At 56.6% G+C, this 17,883-nt stretch overlaps 3 protein-coding genes across 3 annotated transcripts; all 3 read right to left on the bottom strand.

The window, feature by feature from the left end:
• Positions 1-334: 334 nt before the first annotated feature.
• Positions 335-10,225, bottom strand: LOC128975613 (immunoglobulin superfamily DCC subclass member 3-like). The gene is given in 6 exon segments (XM_054392590.1): positions 335-668; positions 966-1,272; positions 2,358-2,441; positions 3,332-3,415; positions 9,690-9,899; positions 10,150-10,225. Coding segments are annotated over 6 exon segments (1,095 nt in total).
• A 464-nt stretch (positions 10,226-10,689) lies between these two features.
• VPREB3 (V-set pre-B cell surrogate light chain 3) lies at positions 10,690-11,317 on the bottom strand. The gene is made up of 2 exons (XM_054392588.1): positions 11,269-11,317; positions 10,690-11,021 (listed from the first exon to the last, which is right to left on the bottom strand). The coding sequence occupies exons 1-2, from the start codon at positions 11,315-11,317 to the stop codon at positions 10,690-10,692; spliced, it is 381 nt and encodes a 126-aa protein (XP_054248563.1).
• A 4,667-nt stretch (positions 11,318-15,984) lies between these two features.
• CHCHD10 (coiled-coil-helix-coiled-coil-helix domain containing 10) lies at positions 15,985-17,671 on the bottom strand. Its single transcript, XM_054392758.1, has 4 exons — positions 17,610-17,671; positions 17,341-17,524; positions 16,902-17,040; positions 15,985-16,238 (listed from the first exon to the last, which is right to left on the bottom strand). Exons 1-4 carry the CDS (start codon positions 17,669-17,671, stop codon positions 16,219-16,221), a joined length of 405 nt encoding a protein of 134 aa, XP_054248733.1. The 3' UTR covers positions 15,985-16,218.
• Between the last annotated feature and the right edge of the window lie 212 nt (positions 17,672-17,883).

Here is a 17,883-nt window from a genome sequence, read left to right as displayed (position 1 = left end):
GGCAAATTCCAGTTGCAAAGCTCAACCCAACACTTGCCAGCACAGACAAAGCTCTGGCAGCAGCATGAGGACTTGGTCATTGCCACTAAGAGGCATCAGGTTGTCAGAGAAGGACACACCTTGGACTTTGTAGGGACAAGAACAATATTTGCCAGCACAAAATCACCTCCACTTCTCAGGCACATGAAAGGGAGGACAGACACAGGTGTGGCTGTGCAGAGGAAACGGAACCTGCCCCAGCTCCACAGCCAGGATTCTGTTCAGCCAGGAGGGAGAAGGACTGAAAACCTTCCTCCCACTGTGGACTCTGTCCCTCAGTTCCTAATACTGTTTTTCACCAGACACCATAGCTGCTGCCACTGCTGTCCCAGCTGCCACAGTAATAGACAGCCTCATCCTCAGCCTGCAACCCAGTGATGGTTAAGGTGCCTGTGGTGCCAGATGTGGATCCAGAGAATCATGAAGGGATGCCTGAGGGTCTCTTGTCATTAGTGTAGATCACAGTGAGAGGGGCAGTGCCAGGGACCTTCTGCTGGAACCAGCCATAGTAGTTGCCACTGCTCCCAGAGCAGGAGATCTGGATGGTTTGTCCTGGGTTTGCTGACACCGAGGGTGGCTGAGTCAGAGCTGCCTGGACCAGGGAACCTGGAGAGGGAGAGGAGAGAGGGGAGAAGATGGGGGTCAGCCAGAAGCCCAGGAGCACAGCCCTCCCTGGGCAGCAGGATGAGGAATGCCACAGCCAGAGAAGAGGCCCAGAAAGAGTCACAGGCACATTGGGAGAGCAGATCCTGACCCAACACATCCCAGCAAAGAGGCAGCTCTGGAGCAGCTCTGTCACAGGCTGAACATCACAAGGACAGCAGCAATGGTTCCCAGCCTCAAGGCCACCTGCAGGTCTCTGAGACATGAAAGCGATGTTCAGAACCATGGCTGTGCAGAAGGGACAGAAACCTGCCTCAGCTCCATGGCCATGACTCTGTTTGACCATAGCCACTGCCACTGCTTTCCCAGATGCCACAGAAATAGACAGCTGGACCCCAGTGATGGTTAAGGTGCCTGTGGAGCCAGACAGGGATCCAGAGAATCATGAAGGGATGCCTGAAGGTCTTTGGTCACTCCAGTAGATGACAGTGAGAGGGGCAGTGCCAGGGACCTTCTGCTGGTACCAGCCAACAGCATTGCCTCCAGTACCAGAGCAGGAGATCTGGATGGTTTGTGCTGGGTTTGCTGACACCGAGGGTGGCTGAGTCAGAGCTGCCTGGACCAGGGAACCTGGAGAGGGAGAAGGGACAAGATAGGCACCAGGCAGAGCTCAGGGAGCAGAGCTGTCCCTGGGCAGCAAGGCAGCTGATGACAGAGCTGGAAGGGAATGGACACAACCACAGCAGAGTCAGAGCTGAGGAGCAGAGCACAGCCCAACACATCCCAGCACACAGGCAGCTCTGCAAACCCAGGAGGTCATAGGGAGCAAGAAGCATTGGGCTGGCAGAGAAGGTCACACTCTGAACATTCTAGAGACAGGAACAATCATTTCCAGCCACAAAGTCACTTCCAAGTGTCAGGGGCAAGAAAGGGCCATTCCCAGGCATGGCTGTGCAGAGGGCAGAGGAACCTGCCTCAGCTCCACAGCACTGGACAGGCAGGAGGGAAACAGAGCTGAGAGCTCTCCCTCTGGCTTTGCACTCTGTGCATCACTGCTCCTCACAGTGTGCCTCACTGTGTTCCTCAGTGTCACCAGACACCATAGCCACTGCCACTGCTGTCCCAGCCCCCACAATAATAGAGAGCCTGGTACTCAGTCTGCAGCCCAGGGATGGTTAAGGTGCCTGTGGTGCCAGATGTGGATCCAGAGAATCGTGAAGGGATGCCTGAGGGTCTCTTGTCATTCCTGTAGATCACAGTGAGAGGGGCAGTGCCAGGGACCTTCTGCTGGTACCAGCCAGCATAAGGAGAGCTGCTGTCAAGCCCAGAGCAGGAGATCTGGATGGTTTGTCCTGGGTTTGCTGACACCGAGGGTGGCTGAGTCACAGCTGCCTGGACCAGGGAACCTGGAGAGGGAGAGGAGAGAGGGGAGAAGATGCAGGTCACAGCACATCCCAGCAAAGAGGCAGCTCTGGAGCACTTTTGTCAGACAAGGCCACAGTCTGAACTTTGTAGGGACAGCAACAATGGTGCATGCCTCAAGACCACCTCCAGGTCTCTGAGACATGAAAGAGATGTTCACAGCCATGGTTGTGCAGAAGGGACTGAAACCTGCCTCAGCTCCATGGCCATGACTCTGCTTGGCTGGGAGGGAGAATCTCTGGAACTCTTCCTCTCATTTTGCCACACTTCTATTCCTCAATGCCACCAGACACCATAGCCACCACTGCTGCTGTCATAGCCATCACAGTAATAGACAGCCTTGTCCTCAGCTTGGACCCCAGTGATGGTTAAGGTGCCTGTGGAGCCAGACAGGGATCCAGAGAATTGTGAAGGGATGCCTGAGGGTCTCTGGTTATTGTATTGAGAGGGGCAGTGCCAGGGACCTTCTGCTGGAGCCAGCCATATTCGTAGTTGCTCCCAGAGCAGGAGATCTGGATGGTTTGTCCTGGGTTTGCTGACACCGAGGGTGGCTGAGTCACAGCTGCCTGGACCAGGGAACCTGGAGAGGGAGAGAAGAGAGGCGAGAAGATGCAGGTCAGAGCCGCAGGAGCACATAGAATCATAGAATCAGTCAGGGTTGGAAGGGACCACAAGGCTCAGCCAGTTCCAAGCCCCCTGCCATGGGCAGGGACACCTCACACGACAGCAGGCTGGCCAGAGCCTCATCCAGCCTGGCTGCAAACACCTCCAGGGATGGAGCCTCAACCACCTCCTGGACAACCCATTCCAGGCTCTCACCACTCTCATGGGGAAGAACTTCTTCACATCCAGTCTGAATCTCTTCACTTCCAGCTTTATTCCATTCCCCCAGGTCCTGTCACTACCTGATATCCTAAAAAGTCCCTCCCCAGCTTTCTTGCAGCCCCCTTCAGATACTGGAAAGCCACAAGAAGGTCACCTCGGAGCCTTCTCTTCTCCAGCAAAGAGGCAGCTCTGGAGCACTTCTGTCAGACAAGACCACAGTCTGAAATTTGTATGGACAGCAACAATGATTCCATCCCTCAAGACTACCTCCAGGTCTCTGGTGCATTAAAGAGATGTTCACAACCATGGCTGTGCTGAAGGGACAGAAACCTGCTCAGCTCCATGACCATGACTCTTTTTGCCAGAACGGAGAAAGTCTGGAACTCTTCCCCTGATTTTGCAGTCAGTGTCACACTTCCTACTCCTCAATGCCACCAGACACCATAGCCACCACTGCTGCTGTCGTAGCCACCACAGTAATAGACAGCCTCGTCCTCAGCTTGGACCCCAGTGATGGTTAAGGTGCCTGTGGAGCCAGATGTGGATCCAGAGAATCATGAAGGGATGCCTGAGGGTCTCTTGTCATTAGAATAGATCACAGTGAGAGGGGCAGTGCCAGGGACCTTCTGCTGGAACCAGCCATACCAGCTGTTGCCTCCAGAGCAGGAGATCTGGATGGTTTGTCCTGGGTTTGCTGACACCGAGGGTGGCTGAGTCAGAGCTGCCTGGACCAGGGAACCTGGAGAGGGAGAAGGAGAGGAGAGAGGGGAGAAGATGGAGGTCAGCCAGCACCCCTGGAACACAGTCCTCTCTAGGCACAATGCCTGTGTTCTTTGCTAGGTGCAGTGAGTCCGGCCAGGGTACCTGACCCATGGGGGAGATCTGCAAGGAGCTGAAGGAGCCAGGCCCTGCTGCAGTCCACGAGGACCAGGACTCCGTGACAATCAGGCTGTGCTGTGTATCCAACTCCTTTTTCAGCCCCCACTTCTCCAGACCATGGCCCCTCAGTGCAAATGTGGACTCTAAAGTCCCCGAGGAGCTGCTGTGCCAATGCTCCCCAGCCCTCTCAAGGCACATCTGCAGCCCACCAAGGGCACCAGAAGCACAGCAGTGCTGATGTCCTGGCTGCCACAGGAACAGACAAGCCTGGTCCCCAGATTGGACCCAGGGATGGTTAAGGTGGCTGTGGAGCCAGATGCAGATCCAGAGAATCGTGAAGGGATGCCTGAGGGTCTCTTGTCATTAGCATAGATCACAGTGAGAGGGGCAGTGCCAGGGACCTTCTGCTGGAACCAGCCATAGCTGCCACTGCTCCCAGAGCAAGAGATCTGGATGGTTTGTCCTGGGTTTGCTGACACCGAGGGTGGCTGAGTCACAGCTGCCTGGACCAGGGAACCTGGAGAGGGAGAGGAGAGAGGGGAGAAGACGGGGGTCAGCCAGAACACCAGGAGCACAGTCTTCCACCATGAGTGGGTCAGGATTTTTCTGTCCTAAGGTCACAGACTGGCTGCAGTGAGAGTGGCCAAGGCACCTGAGCTGTGGGAGAGCACTGGGAGGAGCAGAGGGACACAGCCAATGCTCTCACCCCACCAACAACAGCACTGTGCCATGGCCCCCACCCATCCAAGCACAGCCAGCCAGGGCAAATGTAGACCTCAGGTGTCCCTGGCAGCTCCTGTGGCAGTGCTCTCCTGACCACTACAGGCATGCACATCTCTGTCCCACCAAGGACAAAGCCCTGCCTGTGCAGTCTCACACCTCCCTTCCCAGGCCTGCATCTGCCTGTCTGTGCTGCTCCTAAAGCAGCAGGCTGGAGGGGTCTGCCACAGAGCTTACAGGCCTTGGGCATCTCCCACAGGTCCTGACCTGCTTTGGGGCTGCCTCTCAGCAGCAGAGAGCAGAGCAGCTTCTCTCGACCCTTGCAGCCTGCTCACAACTCATTCCAGCCCCACCTCACCCATTAGAAACAGAAGGAATTGCATCCACACACATGGAGACAGGGATTTATTCTTCCAGGTTTGCCATCACAAGAGATTCAATGCCAGGCTACCAGCAGCCTCTGTGATTCCCTTAGGCCAGCAACACAGCAGCTCCTCCTGACACACAGGAGGTTTTCCAGAGGCTTCTTTCTCTCCATCGCTCATTTCTTGTCCTTCAGGGGCGGGCTGGACACCCAGACGAACGCTGCTCACAAGCTCCAGGCAGCGAAGTGCTTTGGCTGCTTTACAGCCACGCAGCAGCAGCAGCAGCAGCAGCAGCAGCAGCAGCAGCAGCAGCAGCAGCAGCAGCAGCAGCAGCGCCCTCTGGTGGCCTCTCCCCGCATGGACATCAGTGGAAAGAGAAAAGGCAGCCAGAAGTCACCACGAAGGTTTGAACACGAGTCACTGCTTCTTGAACTCAGTTCTCTCTACTTTCACATCATCCTCAAGCAAGCCACAAGGCTGGAAGCCTGGATGTGCATCAGGACAAAGGAAAGGAGGATGTTGCTGTAGAGAAAACACAGCCTGCTGAGCATCCCCATCAGCTCCTGCTTCTCACTATGGACATCCCTTCTGTGTCCTAAGCCTGCTGCTTGCCAAGTGCTGCAGGGCTCTGGGAAACACTGCAGCTGGCAGGCACAGGCAGCAGCGTCTCAGACAGAGCTGCACTCAGCCTGGAACAGCCCTGGAGGTGATGACACACCCCAGGTCAGGTCAGGCTGAGAGGTTGGCCTCCTGGCACAAAGGCTGCCCAAGAGCACATAAAGGCACCACAGCAGTGCCCAGGTGCCACTTTGTGGGCAGAAGCAACCAGCCACAGCACAGGTCTGCATTACCAGGAGCTGTGTCACTTCCACATCCTCCTGCAGCACCATCAGGGCCTCTGTCACTCCCACCCAGCAGAGAGCAGTGGTCAGGCCAGAGCACAGCACCATGGCCACCCTGCATGGTGCCTGGATGCTGAGCAAAGCTGCTGTCCTGGACAGCAGAGCAATAGACAGCAGTGAGCTCAGCTGGGAGCCCAGGGATGGATAAGGTGGCTGTGGAGCCAGGAATGGATCCAGGGAATCATGAAGGGATGCCTGAGGATCTCTTGGTGCTATCACAGATCACAGTGAGAGGGCCACTTCCAGGGACCTTCTGCTGGTACCAGCCTTAGTACCCATTGCTGCTCCCAGAGCAGGAGATCTGAATGGTTTGTCCTGGGTTTGCTGACACCGAGGGTGGCTGAGTCAGAGCTGCCTGGACCAGGGAACCTGGAGAGGAGAGAGGGGAGAAGAGGGAGGTCAGCCAGAACCCAAGGAGCACAGCCCTCCCTGGGCAGAGGGACATGTACCCTCTTCCCAATAGTCCCAGTCAAGTTCATCCAGTCTGTGCAGGGCAACTGATCCACGGGTGAGCACTGCAAGGAGGAGAGGGACCCAGGCTGTGGTGTGATGCCAATAGATCCATGTTGCCATCAGGCTTGCCAAGGACCTCAGATCCCTTTGAAGGAAACGTGACCCCTCACACCCAGGGCTAGATCCTGCCCATGTGTCTCTCCCCACCTCTCTCCATGCTCCTTGCCCAGCCCCAACAGCCCAGATGCTGCAGCTGAGACACAGCTGAGCTCAGAGCCCCCAGCTCTTCAGCAGGGACCCCTGGCCCCAGCCTAGGCCAAGCAGCTCCAGAGCCAAAGGGTACTGCATAGTCCAGCTGCTGGAGGCAAGAGAGTCACAGAGGGGCAGGCTCCTCTCACAGCTCCAGTGATGGGCATGGGATGACAGCACTGTGCCAGCTCTGGGCACCCCAGCCACAGATGGGGACAGAGGGCAGAAAGGTCAGCAAAGCCTCTGAGGATGAGGAACTGATGGCTGCAGCCAAGCTAGGCAGGCTCAGGGGCATCTTATGGACGTCATACATATCTTCTGGGGGCAGGAGAGAAGAAAGAGCCAGGGTCCTCTCTGAGCTGTCTGCTGGAAGCACAAGAGTCAAAGGGCCCAGGCTGAAGCACAGCAAATCCTTTTTCCTGCTCCAAGGAAGGTCATACACAGCAAGGCATTGTCCAGAGAGCTGTGCAGTCTCCATCCCTGGACATACTCAAAACCCCTGGGCAGGCTGTGGGTGACCTGCTGTGGCAGGCAGGCTTAGATCAAGCCATGAGCTGGGACAAACCTCAGAAGCACTTTGCTCCCCAGGGGTTCAGGGCCTTTTCCCAGCATCCAAGGGAAGCTGGGGTGACAGCAAGTTTGTGCCTCACCTCCCAGTTCTGGGAGCCACTGTGAGTGTGCTCAGCACTTTTGTCCTAGTAAGAGACAGACTCTGCCTTGCTTTGGACACCAGCAATAAGTATTGTGGCCATGGAGATTGGAAGGTTCCCAGCCTCAAGGACTGAAAACCTTCTTCTCATTTTTGAGTCTGTCTCTCACTTCCTGATACTGTTTATCACCAGAACCATAGCTGCTGCCACTGCTGTTGTAGCTACCACAGTAATAGACAGCCTCATCCTCAGCTTGGACCCCAGTGATGGTTAAGGTGCTTGTGGAGCCAGACTTGGATCCAGAGAATCGTGAAGGGATGCCTGAGGGTCTCCTGTCATTCAAGTAGATGACAGTGAGAGGGGCAGTGCCAGGGACCTTCTGCTGGAACCAGCCATAGCTGCCACTGCTCCCAGAGCAAGAGATCTGGATGGTTTGTCCTGGGTTTGCTGACACCGAGGGTGGCTGAGTCACAGCTGCCTGGACCAGGGAACCTGGAGAGGGAGAGGGAGAGGAGAGAGGGGAGAAGATGGAGGTCAGCCAGAACACCAGGAGCACAGTCTTCCACCATGAGTGGGTCAGGATTCTTCTGCCCTAAGGTCACAGACTGGCTGCAGTGAGAGTGGCCAAGACACCTGAGCTGTGGGAGAGCACTGGGAGGAGCAGAGGGACACAGCCAATGCTCTCACCCCACCAACAACAGCACTGTGCCATGGCCCCCACCCATCCAAGCACAGCCAGCCAGGGCAAATGTAGACCTCAGGTGTTCCTGGCAGCTCCTGTGGCAGTGCTCTCCTGACCACTACAGGCATGCACATCTCTGTCCCACCAAGGACAAAGCCCTGCCTGTGCAGTCTCACACCTCCCTTCCCAGGCCTGCATCTGCCTGTCTGTGCTGCTCCTAAAGCAGCAGGCTGGAGGGGTCTGCCACAGAGCTTACAGGCCTTGGGCATCTCCCACAGGTCCTGACCTGCTTTGGGGCTGCCTCTCAGCAGCAGAGAGCAGAGCAGTTTCTCTCGACCCTTGCAGCCTGCTCACAACTCATTCCAGCCCCACCTCACCCATTAGAAACAGAAGGAATTGCATCCACACACATGGAGACAGGGATTTATTCTTCCAGGTTTGCCATCACAAGAGATTCAATGCCAGGCTACTAGCAGCCTCTGTGATTCCCTTAGGCCAGCAACACAGCAGCTCCTCCTGACACACAGGAGGTTTTCCAGAGGCTTCTTTCTCTCCATCGCTCATTTCTTGTCCTTCAGGGGCGGGCTGGACACCCAGACGAACGCTGCTCACAAGCTCCAGATAGCGAAGTGCTTTGGCTGCTTTACAGCCACGCAGCAGCAGCAGCAGCAGCAGCAGCAGCAGCAGCAGCAGCAGCAGCAGCAGCAGCAGCAGCAGCAGCGCCCTCTCGTGGCCTCTCCCCGCTTAGACCATGGCTGTCCCAAGCCAGCGTCCCGCGGTAGTCACAGCTCTCCTTGGGGCGGAATCTTTCCCTGAACCAGCAGCTTTTATAACGTCACCTGCAGACCACTGCATCGCTGTGGGATATGAAGGGCATCAGCTTTGCACATGGCAAGTCTTGCATCTAGGAAAGAATAACCCCGTGGACCAGTATAGGTTGAGGACTGACCTGTTGGAGAGCAATGTAGGGGAAAGGGACCTGAGGATCCTGGTGGACAGAAGGACGATCTTGAGCCAGCAGTGTGCCCTTGTGGCCAAGAAGGCAAGTGGCATCCTGGAGTGGATTAGAAGGGCTGTGTTGAGTAGGTTGAGAGAGGTTGTCCTGCCCTTCTACTCTGCACAGCTGAGGCCTCATTTGGAATATTGTCAGTTCTCAGCACCCCAGTTCAAGAAGGGCCTCAGGGAACTGCTTGAAAGAGCCCAGTGCAGAGCCACAATGATGATGAAAGCAGTGTGCCTGTGAGGACAGGCTGAGGGAGCTGGGTGTCTTAAGCTTGGAGCAGAGGAGCCTGCAGGGTGCCCTCATTCCTGTTGATAAAGATGTGCAGGGCAGTGTCGGGAGGATGGAGCCAGGCTCTCCTCAGGGATGTCCGAGGACAGGACAAGCTGGAGCAGAGGAGGTACCACAGGAACAGGAGGGAAAACTTTTTCCACTGTGAGGGTGCTCCAGCACTCTGAAGCTGACTGCCCAGAGAGGTTGTGGAGTCTCCGGCTCTGAAGACATTCATAACCCACCTGGGTGCGTTCCTGTGTGACCTGCTGTATCTGATTCTGCTCTGGCTCGGGGCTTGGACTGGATGATCTTTCGAGGTCCCTTCCAACCCCAAACATTCTGTGACACTGTGACGGAAAGTGTTGCCCACGGGCAGGGCAGGCCCAGCAGTCGCCGCCGCAAGCTGAGCCTGGGGGCTCGGGGTCGCAGGGGAGAGGGAAAGGGCCGCAGGCCGCCTCGGCCGCCGCTCTCCACCCCGCTCCTCCCCAGGGCTCCCGCGGCGCGCTGCCATGTCCCTGACGCTCGCTGCGGTAACCAGGAAGTGACGCACACTTCTCCCCTCCCCTTAGCCAATGACAGCACCGGCAGCTCCCCACGTGACGCCGGCGGAAGGGCTCTAGCGCTTACTCCCGCGCGCGCCTGACGTGCTGCGCCTGCGCCTGGCCGCGGCGGCTGGGTCCGCAGTGCGGGGGCATTGGCTGTGCTCTGGCTCGGTGTTGTGTAATGGAAGCTGCGGGATTCCTGCGGGAGTGCGTCGCCTTTCCGCCTGAAAACGCTCGTACAAAGCGCGCAGGAGCGCCCGTGCAGTTAAACGTGGCTTTCCTCCCTCCTCAGAAGCTGCGGGGGTGTGGGGTTGTGAGGGGAGATGGCGGTGTGCGGAGGGGTGAAGAGAGACGGGGCGGGAGGAGATGCTGGGTGTATAAAGAGGCGCTGAGGGTTCGCCGGGAGGGGACAGGTCCTTAGGGCATGGAGGCAGCACCCCTCTATGGGCACGGCAGTGTGTGTGTGTGGGTCCATGGGGGTGGCACAGCTCCCCCCAGGCCTGAGAGGCGCCATCAAACTCGGTGCCGTAGTGCCTTTGGCTCACACCCGAACTCAGGTACCCCAGGGCACAGCAGCGCCCCTGCAGAGACAAACTCGAGGAGCTCCTCGGGGCTCCACATACGTAGAATCAATTATAGACCTGCTTGGCTTGGAAAAGCTCTTTAGACCATGAAGTCCAACAGTTAAGCCAGCACTGCCAGGACACAAGCCACATATCTAAGGATTAAACTTTATTTCTTACCAGCGAGCCAAACTGCACAGAAACCCAAATTGGGATCAAGCCTATGTTGTGCCAAGTGCTAGAAGAGCCCAGGAGAGCCAGGTCACAGCAGAACCCGCTGCAGTAGGAGACTTGCTTCTGTTGGGCTGAGCCCTGGCAGGTCTCACACTGTGTTCAGGCTGCCTAACACTCCATGGGGTTGAAGAAGAGGCTGCTGGACCTCAACAGTCCAACACAGCACTGCTGGGCTTGCTCAAGCATGCAAGATACCATTTTTCCATTCCTCCTAGGGCTGCTGTTCTCCCTGTTGAGGGCTTTGCATCACGGTTGCAAGGGGAAAGCCAGCAAACTTGTTCCCTGTTTCTAAGCCCATTTGAAGGCAAGAGACAGGGAGCAGTAGTAGCTGCCGTTGTCCTCCTGGCGAGCAGAGGTGATGATGAGGATGCAGGCATTGCTGGCGAGGTCTTTGGTAGCAGAGAAGCGGTCAGGAACCTTGGTGGGCTTGTGCTTGTCTTGCTCAGAGTTGTAGTAGAGCAAATACCTGAGGGATATTCGCCCAGGGCGTTGCTGGAACCAGGAGATTCCAAACTCACTGATATTGTAGGGGAGGCTGAGGGTGCAGGACAGCCGAGCTGTCTGCCCAGGCAGCACCAACACGGCGGGCGGCTGGAGCAGCACGGGCTGAGCCCTGGAAGCTGTGTGCACCAAGGAGGCAGTTACTGAGGGGCTGAGTCCTGTCCCCCATCACCCCCAGCCCCACTGTGTGTCCCCAGCTCCCTTCAGGCAACCTCGTTACCTAACCTCCATCCTGCTCCTTGCACCACACGGCCCCAGGGCAAAATGCTCTACCCAGGTTATCATCCCCCTTGAGGAGCCCAGTCCTGCCCTCCACCCCCAGTGTGCCCTCACAGACAGCAGCTTGCTCAGCCACACCACACTTACCTGTCCTCACCATCCCCACCAGGAGCAGCACCATGAAGCCCAGGGCCATGGCAGGATGCAGAGGAAGGGAGGCTGTTTGGGAGAGGGTCTGTGGTGCTGCATGAACCTCAGTTGCTGAGCTGCTGGTGCTGCTGAGGCGTTATGTAAATGACTCAGGGGGCTTGGGGACTCCAGCTTCCAGTGCTGCTCACTTTGCTGCAGCTGGGCTTCAGGGAAGGGGCTCAAAGCAGTGGGGCAAGAGCTGAGCATTGTGACCCACCACCCACCTTCACCCAAGGCTAGGCCATCTCCTCCCAGTGCCCTGATGCAGATCCAGCCCACCACCCTCCACCATGGGCATCAGGGTCTGGTGGGGAGGCATCAATGACCATCTCTCGTCTCTGATGCCTGTGGTTTTACACTCAGATCTTTAGTCTCAGGCCCTCATCCACAGAGTGTGCAAGATGGCAGGACCCTCAACCACACCGTGCCAAGGCTGTCCTGTGCCAGCAGTAGGCTGGGGGCCAGCTGGCTCTGCTGCCAACAGAGAGAATGAAGGGCAGGGCAAGTCAGAGGCCCTCCAGCAGCTGTTTCACTGCAGAAGTGATACAAGGAAAGATGCTGCTCCATTCTCCATGCAGCTCCATTGCTGTGACAGCCCCACAGGCTGGGAGCTGCTGACAGTGCTGAGAGCACTGCCCCTTTGCCAGGGCAATCTCAGAAGGAGCAGCCATGGGTAACATGCAGGGGTGGCTGCCAAAGTCACCTGCCAGAAGGCATTTCCCAAGGGAGCCAATGCAGCAAGACACAGCTGCAGCTCAGCTGATGCCTTGTACAGAAAGACAGCAGACTGTGACAGCAACAGGCTACCAGGCTCACTGGGCATAAAGCCCCTCCTGCCTCTACCACCTATCACAGAGACACCACAGTACACAGCCAGCCACATCTCTGCCCCCTCCAGCCACCAGCCCATGGCACTGCTTCACAGCAAGGTGGTCAGCAGGCACTGCACAGTGTCATAGGATCACAGGATGTCAGGGGTTGGAAGGGACCTCCAAAGATCATCCAGTCCAACCCTACTGCCAGAGCAGGAGCAGAGAATCCAGCACAGGTCACACAGGAATGCATCCAGAGGGGGCTGGAAAGTCTCCACAGAAGGAGACTCCACAACTTCTCTGGGCAGCCTGTTCCAGTGCTCTGGGAGCCTCCCAGGGAAGAAGTTCCTCCTCATGTTGAGGTGGAACCTCCTGTGCTGCAGTTTCTATCCTCTTATCCTATCCCAGGGTGCAAGTGAGCAGGGCCTGTCCCTTGCCTCTTGCCCCCCAGCCCTCAGCTATTTAGAAACATTTCTTCAATCCCCTCTCAGTCTTCTCCAGACTAAGCAGCCCCAGGGCTCTCAGCCTCTCCTCACAGGGCACTGCTCCAGTCCCTCAAGCATCCTGGGAGCCTCTCTTGGACTCTCTCCAGCAGATCCCTGTCCCTTTTGAACTGGGGAGCCCAGAACTGGATGCAATATTCTAGGTGAGGTCTCACCAGGGCAGAGTAGAGGGGGAGGAGAACTTCCCTGGATCTGCTGGACACACTCCTAGGGAGGTGTCCCACCTCCTGCCCCGCTTGAAGGCAAGCTCAGCCCTGCCTCAATGCCATCACATCAACATCCAGGGCTGACCCTTTGGCCCTGCAGCACTCCCCCTCTGCTCCCCCAGCTGTCCCCAGGCCAAAGATGTTTGCAAGTGGTTCCCAACAGGGCTGACCCGTGTGCTCTGGGTTTGATGGAAAAAATGGATCTCTGACAGAGCCCTTCCTTCTTAGCACACCCCTGTGCCATGTGTCTGACACAGGCAGAGTGTGAAGAGGAAGCACCACCATCCCCCTTGCTGTGCCACACTGCAGAGCTCAGGACAAGGGCTGCTGCACCCAAGGCCTCAGCTATTTCTGTCACATTCTCTATCAGTCGATTTTACAAAAGCAAAGCCCACACAACCTTGCCCAAGTTACTGGGACACAGCCTCCCTCGGGAGCAGTGAGGGGAGAACAAGTGAAAGGCAGTGCCAGGGGCAGTCAGAGCAGCTGTAACAGACCCCACAGAGCAGGGCTGGCTCCTGCAGTGCCATGAAGTAGCAAGGTGCCAGTTAGACCTGAAGGGACCATACAGCACCTTGCACATCTGGGCTGCTGTACACCTGCCAGGAGGATGTGTAGGGTATAGGTGCCACACAGCAGTCCCTGCACTTGCAGTAAAGTCTGGCTGTGTCCCACCTGTGCCAACCTGTTGTATCAGGCTTATTAAAGACAGCCTACAGTGGGCAGCAGTGGCTGCACCAGACCAGCTCCAAAGCACATTGGAGGCTGGGGCTGTACCTTGATATTTTCTGGACTCATAAGCCCTCCACTGCAGCATACCAGCAGCTTGTGATCATGCAGCCAGGCCCCTGAGCCCAGAGAGGTATGAGCACACTGCAGATGCTCCAGCTGTGGCCCACCAGCACTCCCCAAACTTGGCAAGGTGGTGGCAAGAACATGAGTCACCCTGCATGAGTGTCCTGCATGGAGTGCCACACATTCACCCTCTCACCAAGCAGATCACGTCCAGGGAATAGACAGACTGTGGAACAAGACCCACCAAGGCAGGAGGAAATCACCTTGTGCAAGGAAGGGCATTTTGGAGAAAGAGCCTTTGTCCTCACAGCAGTGAGCTCTGGCTATGCAGTATTAGCAGCATTGTTACTGGTTCCCATCATCCAGGTCCTCCACCTCAGCTGGTGAGCACATGATTTCATCCATACATCTCAGCAGGAAAAGTGGATGATGCTACAGGGCTCCCAAGCCCTGCTGCAGGATCCCTTGTACAGCAACATTTGGGCACCAAATGGAAGGTCCAGCTGAGCTACATGCTGTGCACATCACCCTGACAAGCCCAGAGGTGCAGGAAAGCACCTAGCTGTGCAAAGTTCAAGAGTATGTATGAGCCCAGTGCCATGCTTAACTTGTTCTGCCACCTTTATTACCTCCTGCACAAGGTCTGAGAGGTGCTAAGTGAACAGAAGGTAGTCACCTTCATCAGAGGCTGCATTCTCAAGGTAACAAAACCAGCAACCCACCTGGAAAGAGAAAAGACGCTGAGGACCAAGACAATCTCAGACCCAGGTATCACTATTGGACTGAACCATTATGAGGGGAGGGGACCTTCAATTGTTAGGGTTAAATTGCCCAGAGATTTCTTTGTTCAGGGTATCTCTCTGGAGGTTTCCAATCTCAAACTGGTTTCCCCTGTAGCATCTGAACCATTGATTTCTGTTAAGACTCAATGTCTGAGCTTCTGCTGCAGGACACCTGGGGTGAAGAAACTTCTTTAATATTGCACTTTGATGCCCAGCAATGCCCAGTGGTTAAGGAACAGGCAGGAGAGCTCTGCCAGAGTCCATCAGCATCCTCTGCCTTGCGTTTGTTTTCAGAAAGGAGAGATCTTTAACCCCTACACAACAAATCATGGAGAAAACCACCCTAGCAGAGGCAAGTTAGCTGCAGGGAAGACAGAAGCAAGGATGAAATTCCAGCCTGGCAGCTCTGGGGAATCACTGAAAAGGACTCTGCTTATCTACACACTCGGAAGAACCACAGGGCAGCTGCCAGCAGAGCTCACCTGCTCAGGCTGTGTGCACAGGGTTCCCTGGCTCAAATCCTGGTCATTGGCTTCAGAGAACAGGTATGTGCAGCCAGTGGGAGGGAACAAGCAGACCTTGTCCTGGCCTTGCCCGCTTGGCCAAGAGCCTTTGCCTGGCTCCAGACACAGCTGAAGCTGCCAGACACATGTCCCAAACATTTGCCCCCTTTGTTATTTGAATTGGCTCCCCAGCTCTGACTGCTGACATGTGTCAGCCTTCGGGATGTCCCAGCCACAGCAAACTTGGTCAGAGTTCACAGCCAAAACATCCCTCCCTGACTCAGCCACATTCTCCAGCTCCTTCCCCTTGTGACTGGGACAACTTCATGGAAGGGGACTGGCAAAGGTCAGAGCTCATTGCTTTTCCCTCCTCGTGTTTGACAAAGCAAAGTTGAAGGACTGAAATGTCACAAACTGGGAACCATTTTCCCCAAATCAAAACTGTTTGTCCCCACTCCCAGCCCAGAGCATTCCCAGCACCTAACACCGGCAGATGTGGCTCTAATAGAGCAGCTCAGCAGCCTGCTGACTGCCACAGAGGGGTCCTACCTTTGCTGGCCAGCCAAGGAGCAGGGTGTCCTACTGGAGGCTAGCCTGCAGACAGTACTCCTGAGACTGCTCTGCTCTGGTAAAAAGGAAAGCAGCTCCCAACTTCACCTGATGCTGGTGACCCTGAGAACATTGCATAACCTGCTAAGGCTTTTAAGTCAGATCAGCCAGCTGTATCTGAGTTACACAGCCAGACAGGGGTCACCTTCTTAGCTCCAGGGTCAGAAGAGCTCTTCAGGAAGGGGATATGAGCAGAAAAGAAATGTTACTGAAAATACTGTAGGACCCATCTCAGGTTACCCCTCTCCAGCCTCTCCTCTGCCTGGAGGGCAGCCAAACCAGCCTCAGCTCAGCTGTGGATCTGCTTTTGCAAAGTCATGCAGGCACAGTCCTTTTAAGCCTGCACCTCATGATGACAGGAAATACACAGTTGTGCCTTGTCCTTTAAATGGCTGACAGTGTTAACATCTTGGTAGCTTCGTTTTACCTTGAGACTTCAATAAAGAACAAGCCCAAGTGGTAGGTCCAAATAAGCTCCTTTATTACTCTGTAATAAATACAGCACTACCTGAATTCTGACATCCCACAGATCCAGCCATTCCTCCTCTCCTTCCCTACTAGCCTAGAAGTGAATTACCACTAGAAGCCTCCTGCCTGGTCAATCTGTTCCCTCCATCTCATTCCCTGTCTGTCCTTTGCTCCCTGCAGGCAGCAGGACTCAACACCAGACTCCTCTTCCCTACAAGGGGGCAGATTCTTCACAGGAGAGCAGAAATACCTACAGGGGAGAAAACACAAGATCAGCATGAGATGGATGCTCCAGCAGCTGAACTTAATAAAAGCTCTCTTATCTAAGGTGACTAGATAAAGATATAACTACTTGCAACTGCTTTTGACAGGTGCAGCAGGAACTGGGAATCAAGGAGGAAACACAAGAGGCTTCCCATGGCAGCAAGAAAGGAATGCAGTCTCAAGCTGCACCAGGGGAAGCTTAGGCTTGAGGTGAGAAGAAAGTTCTTCACAGAAAGTAATCGGCTATAGAATGTGCTGCCCAGGGAAATGGTGGAGTCACCATCCCTGGAGGTGTTCAGAAAAAGACTGGATGTGGCACTTGGAGACATGGCTTAACTGTCAGGTGGTGTTAGGTAACAGGTTGGACTTGATGACCTCTGAGGTCTCTTCCAAGCTGGCTGATTCTGTGATTCTGTACCTAGAGCCTCCTCACCTTCAGAAACACAGCCAGGATCATTCCTCCTGCCCTTTCCAGTTTTGTTCTGTGTTCCAGAACATGGGAAAAGCAGAACTGCTTCCCATTTAAAGTCCTGAAGAGCCCTACACCCTCAACAGGTTGCTTCTGCACCCTTTGCCCCCCCTGGGGGTACCCTGCTGGCAGCATGTCCTTGCTGCCCAGCCCTCCTCCAGGGCCCTGGCACAGACTCACCATTGCTATATTTGCACTGCTTCAGAGCCTCGTTGAAGCCCTCGCACAAGGTCAGGTCCTTCTGGTTGGTAGCACATTCCAGGAACTGCTTAATCTCGTAGTGGCAGGGTCCATAGGGCGGCTGCTGGTACACAGGCTGCTGGAGGCAAGGCGCAGGTCAGGGAAGGAGACCGGGGTAGAGGCACTGTGGCTCCCGGGCCCCTCTCGGCAGCGCAGCTCTGTCCCCTTGGGCTGTCCCTGTCCTTCAGCACACGGCTCAGGCAGCCTAGGAACCACCGGCAGTCCCTGCTTCCCAGGACCGGCTCTGCCCGCTCAGCTCCCACCACTCCTCCCCGTCCAGGACCCGCAACCCACCGCCCGCCACGGCCCACGCCGGTCCCGGTCCCGCCGCCCAAGGGCAGGTCAAGGACGCCCAAGACTGGCCTGGTTCCGCTCGTACCTGGCTTGGAGCCGCCGCCTTGGCCGGTTCGGAGGAGCCGCCGCTGAAGGCGCCGGTGATGGCGCTGCCCACGACGTGTCCCACGGCGGAGCCCACGGCCACGCCGGCCGCCGTGCTCGCCATCTGCGCCATCAGCCCGGGTTGGGCTGGCTGCGCCGCCGGCATCGGGGCCGCTGGGGCCGGGCTGCGGAGAGAGGCGAGTCAGAGAGGGGCGAGGGACGGACACAGCCCCGCCGAGCCGTGCTCCACCACCGTCGCCGCTCCGGTACCTGGCGGGGGCGGGGGCCGGGGCCGCCGCGGGCCGCGACACGCTCCTGCTGCCGCGCGCCATCCTCCGCTGATCTCCCGCCCCCTCGCCGCGCGCTGACTTAAGAGGCGCCGCCGCCGCACGTCACCCGCCGCGTGCTCGGCCCGGTCCCGCCCCTCCTCGCCCCGCCGAGGGAGGGCCTCTCCCCCACCCCACCCCGGCGGCGCCGCCACCGCCAGAGGGCGCTCTGGGCTCGCTGGGTCCGACCTAACCCAGAGCCGGTCAGGGGGCGGTAG

This window comes from Indicator indicator, chromosome 26, assembly GCF_027791375.1.
Source record: "Indicator indicator isolate 239-I01 chromosome 26, UM_Iind_1.1, whole genome shotgun sequence".
Lineage (NCBI taxonomy): Eukaryota > Metazoa > Chordata > Aves > Piciformes > Indicatoridae > Indicator > Indicator indicator.
Note: the sequence above shows the minus strand (reverse complement) of the source record. Positions and strands in the feature narration are given on the sequence as shown.

Coding starts and splice junctions, on each gene's coding strand:
- VPREB3 (XM_054392588.1), bottom strand. CDS start 11,317: ATGGCCCTGGGCTTCATGGTGCTGCTCCTGGTGGGGATGGTGAGGACA. Junction 11,022..11,268: donor GGTGGGGATGGTGAGGACAG/GTAAGTGTGGTG, acceptor TGGTGCACACAG/CTTCCAGGGCTCAGCCCGTG.
- CHCHD10 (XM_054392758.1), bottom strand. CDS start 17,671: ATGGCGCGCGGCAGCAGGAGCGTGTCGCGGCCCGCGGCGGCCCCGGCC. Junction 17,525..17,609: donor CCGGCCCCCGCCCCCGCCAG/GTACCGGAGCGG, acceptor CTCTCTCCGCAG/CCCGGCCCCAGCGGCCCCGA. Junction 16,239..16,901: donor GCAGTGCAAATATAGCAATG/GTGAGTCTGTGC, acceptor TCTCCCCTGTAG/GTATTTCTGCTCTCCTGTGA.